This window comes from Echinops telfairi, unplaced genomic scaffold (assembly GCF_000313985.2).
Source record: "Echinops telfairi isolate 266 unplaced genomic scaffold, ASM31398v2 ScPeMD7_5868;HRSCAF=6743_0, whole genome shotgun sequence".
NCBI lineage: Eukaryota > Metazoa > Chordata > Mammalia > Afrosoricida > Tenrecidae > Echinops > Echinops telfairi.
Genome location: NW_022109767.1, coordinates 14,888,656 through 14,892,734, shown reverse-complemented (window position 1 = coordinate 14,892,734; position 4,079 = coordinate 14,888,656). Strand labels below are relative to the sequence as shown.

The 4,079-nt window shown below is 37.4% G+C and overlaps 1 protein-coding gene across 1 annotated transcript in view; it reads right to left on the bottom strand.

Annotated features, from left to right (window-relative positions):
• Positions 1 to 4,079, bottom strand: part of FSTL5 (follistatin like 5) — a gene marked incomplete at its 3' end in the record, with an annotated part of 780,165 nt that overhangs the window by 497,490 nt on the left and 278,596 nt on the right. Inside the window, exon 4 of the mRNA XM_004708783.2 lies at positions 1,513 to 1,761. Within this exon, the coding sequence (XP_004708840.2) occupies positions 1,513 to 1,761 (249 nt within the window). The remainder of the gene's footprint in view (positions 1 to 1,512; positions 1,762 to 4,079) is intronic.

The following is a 4,079-nucleotide window of genomic DNA, read 5'->3' as shown; positions in this document are numbered from 1 at the left end:
CCCCCGCCCACTCTCATGACCCTAGTACTGCTTTTCACTGCGGGCTAGACCAAAGCATGTGCACAGATACAGATAAGGCATAAGAGCTCAGGACACATGGAATCCAGGAACAACCATGGGAGTAGCAATCCTAGGTGTGCAGGTGGAAGGTGGGGAGAGAAGGGGAGAAGAGAGGAACCGATTGAGATCATCGACATATGACTGCACCTCACCCCCAGGGGGGGATGAACAGCAGAAACCATGGGGGAAGGGAGTTGGTGTAAGATAAGAAAATAATAATAATTTGGTGTAAGATTGGTGTAAGATAAGAAAATAATAATAATTTATAATTTATCAAGGAACCACGAGGTGGGGGGGTGGGGGGGGAGAGTAGTTGACACCAAGGGCTCAATAGAAAATAAATTTCTAGAAAATAGTGATGGCAAAATATGTACAAATGAGCTTTATACATTTGATATAGGATTGTTACAAAAGATGTAAGACACCTCAATAAAATGTTAAAAAATATTTCAACTTATTGTTTTAACTAAAATATTTAAGTAATCCATAATTAATATTTAATCTATAGGTAGAGAAGCAAAGTGTAATAGCATTATAGTACTTTAGGTTTAGAATAACTTTAAGTGCAGAATAAAAATGTCAAACATATTTCTAAGTATAGCCTATTTCAAGGAGCATCTGTAGAAATTTAGATATAGGGTGGGAAAATTCAAATTAAAAACCAAGTTGTTCTTGACCTGCTAGAATGATGGAATTTATATATATTTAGCTTCTTAGAGCTTCAGTGTTAATTATGACCATTAACAAGCACATAAGCTCCTGTTTCCAGGAGAAACAGACAAATAATCCTACAAATAAGTGGATTGTGTTAGAATTCCTTAATATTTTAATTATATAGCATGCTAAAAAATGTATCAAATTAGAGTTCTGTTAATTTCAGTAATGCAACCAGCATAAATACCTTCCAATGATTTTAAGGATCACAGAATACTTTATATTTTAAGACTCTTTTCAGTCTCAGATTCACCAAAGTTATTTAAATGGGTATTGATGAGCTGCTTATAATTTGAATGAGGTCATACAAACGGAAATGAGTCTTTAATCAGGAAGGAATGAGATGCTATCCCAGCAGGTCTGGCACTCACTGCTCTCTCAATTCCACTCCAGGTGATTTCCAGTGGTAGATTTGGCCTGTTGGCAGAGTTGGCCACTCTGAGTCCCTAAAATAACTGTCATGATTTTTTTTTTTAATGTTGAGGAGCCATATGGTAGAAGGCAGCAAGACATAGCAATTTTTGTTCATATTTTAGCCAGTTTTATTCTCATAGCTGATCATCACAAATGGAGCTAGGTAGAATTGACATGTAGTTGCTATGTATTGGTATAATTTTTCTTTACCTCATTACCGTCGCTTGCTGATATAAAATGAGGCTAGGGTTTAACTCAGAGAAACCAGTCCAGATGAGGAAAGAAATGCAAGGGGATTACACTGCAGGCTCGCCCAGCACTTACCTCTAAAGAAGCAGTCCTCATTGTGAACAATGGTTATCTTCTGCCTTTTCAGGCAGGCTGCTCTGTGCACTTCACAGTGGTTTTCGTAGAACTCTCCATCAGACCCACAGACAGGTTTGTAGTGCCGCTTGCAGTGCTCCAGGCAGGCACATTCTGCTTTCCCCAGCTCTCGGTTGATAACACAGTGTCTCCCCAAACCACAGTATTTATTTTCACAAGATCCAAAAGGGCCATCCTGGATTAGAAATCCTGAAGACAAAGAAGAGGAAAACATTTGGATGCTTATGTCCAAATAATGTGTCCATTTCAGCATATCAGAAACATGTTATAATTGTAGCACAACTGGGTTTGAGTGGTTAGTTTTCAGTAGAAGGAAAATTTGTTTCAGAACACTTAAAATGTTTATTCATTCAGTATTTCCTCCCCCTTCCCATCCTAACCCTGGGTCTTCCTCTCCAACTGCAAACCCAAAAAGTAGTGTGGTACTTACTACAATTGTCTTTAGGGTTAGACTACCAGAATGCAAGTACTCGTTTGGCTTCTTGCTAGAGTTATCTTTGGACATTACATCCCTGGTCCATATTTCTCCATCTATTACATCATGATAATTCTATTACCCATTTCCAGTAATGGTGCAATTTTTACATATAACAATCTAAACAGAACACACATTAAGTGCTAAAAACTATCAAATGTTGCATTCACAAATTTCTGTATGAATATACGGTATGTCTAAATTTAAGGCAGAAAATGAGGGGAAATAGAAGCAGGGAATAACTGTTTCTTAAAAACTACTTTGGTAGGTGCAGAATGCTGACCCATTCCTGTTTTAAGCTTTGCTACTTGATAATCAAAGACACATTGCATGACAAAAAGGACATGCCATGGGGATTTTCTCTTCCTGATTACGTAGTCTGTCTAACAATATGTATTACATGAGAAATGCATAAGTGGATCCCGTGATCTTCTGCGACCAGAGGAGTAAGCAGTGCTATTCTATTTTGGTTCTATAGTTACATGCTTTGTTCATCCTTTAAGAACTTGCTAACTGGATGTTAAAAATGGTGGTAAAATGAACACTAAAGTAAATGTGTTTTATTCTGAAATAAGTCTTTAAAATAAAAAGTTTAACCTTTATTTTCAGAGACCACTAACGGCATTATACTTTTCTGATTTAAAAAGCATCGAAAATTGTAAAGAAAGTCTACTGTAACATTTAAAATAAAACAGAAGAAAACAAAACTTTATATATCCCAATCTTTTAATGTAGTGTTATGAAAATACTAAATAATGCATTGAAATGTTTTATTAATTTTGGAAATTATATTGATGTAGTATTTCTCCAATTTTAGCAAGCATCATTTTAGCCTAGAGAGTTTGTTGAAAAAAGACCCTGAGGACCCATCTTCAGGATTGAAAGTCTGGTGGCTCTGCCCTAGACGGCTAACTCCAAGGTCAGTGGTTCAAAGCAACCAGCCAAGGAGGAAAGATGAGACTTTCTACTCCTGTTAAGATTCTCAAGCTTCAGGAACCCTATATTTGAATGCACATGGTGGTCATTTGATTTTTGAGCTTGAGGTGTGAGATGCCTCGAAATATTTATATTTCCAATAAGTTAGCAAAGAGTGATGATATTTCTAATCCAGGAACTATATTTTGAATACCACACTCACAATTGGGTTTTGTGTCAACTCAGCTTGGCCAGGATTCTCCGTGATTTGGCAGCTAAGGCCTAGTAATTCCTCATGATATGATCTAACAAAATGTCATCATTTCCATAAGAGGGTAAACTGTGTGCGAGTAATCATTTTTAAGGCTAGAGTGAATTGTAACATCTTTAACATTACTCAGAACACAGCCCCTATGCAATCAACTGATAGGAAGTTTCTTAAGGGGTGTGTTCTAAGTAGATGCTGTTGTAATGCTTGCTTGCTTTTAGCTAGGTCTGGATCCTGCCTCCAGCACACGGTCCTCTTCGTTGTTGGATATGAGCCATGGGCCACTATAGTCCCTGACCGATACTGGGTGTCGTCAGCAGCCTCCCATCTAAGCTGCAGATCTCGGATTTGTTTGCCTCTGAAGACAAAGCTTGACTGGATGACCTAGGATCAATTTGCTTCTGCAGTCATTACCCTATTGTCTTTTATCTACCTTGAGCTCATTATCTCCCCCAATGTCTCACAGCAGAAAAGGCCCCCAGTTTAATATCTGACCCACGGGCAGGCAACGTGCCCTCACTTCGCTTTGCCCATTTGCATAAGTGATGTGTGTTTGTCTGAAACCTTCTCTGCTCTTGATTCCCTAGAGAACCCTGTGTAAGATAACCACTCACTGAATCAACTAATAATTTATCAGTCTAAATGAAAATAAATCAAACACCACGAAATAGACAAAATCATTAACTATGAAATAATCTTGGAAAAATAAAAAGTTTATGTTATCATTAAAACCATGGGAAAGTATACAAGAATTTGGAAGAAATCAGCAAAGAGGTGAGAAATGGACAAGTTAACTTACCTAGGGACATATATATAAACATGGATAAAGAAAATGATGAAAAAATAGAT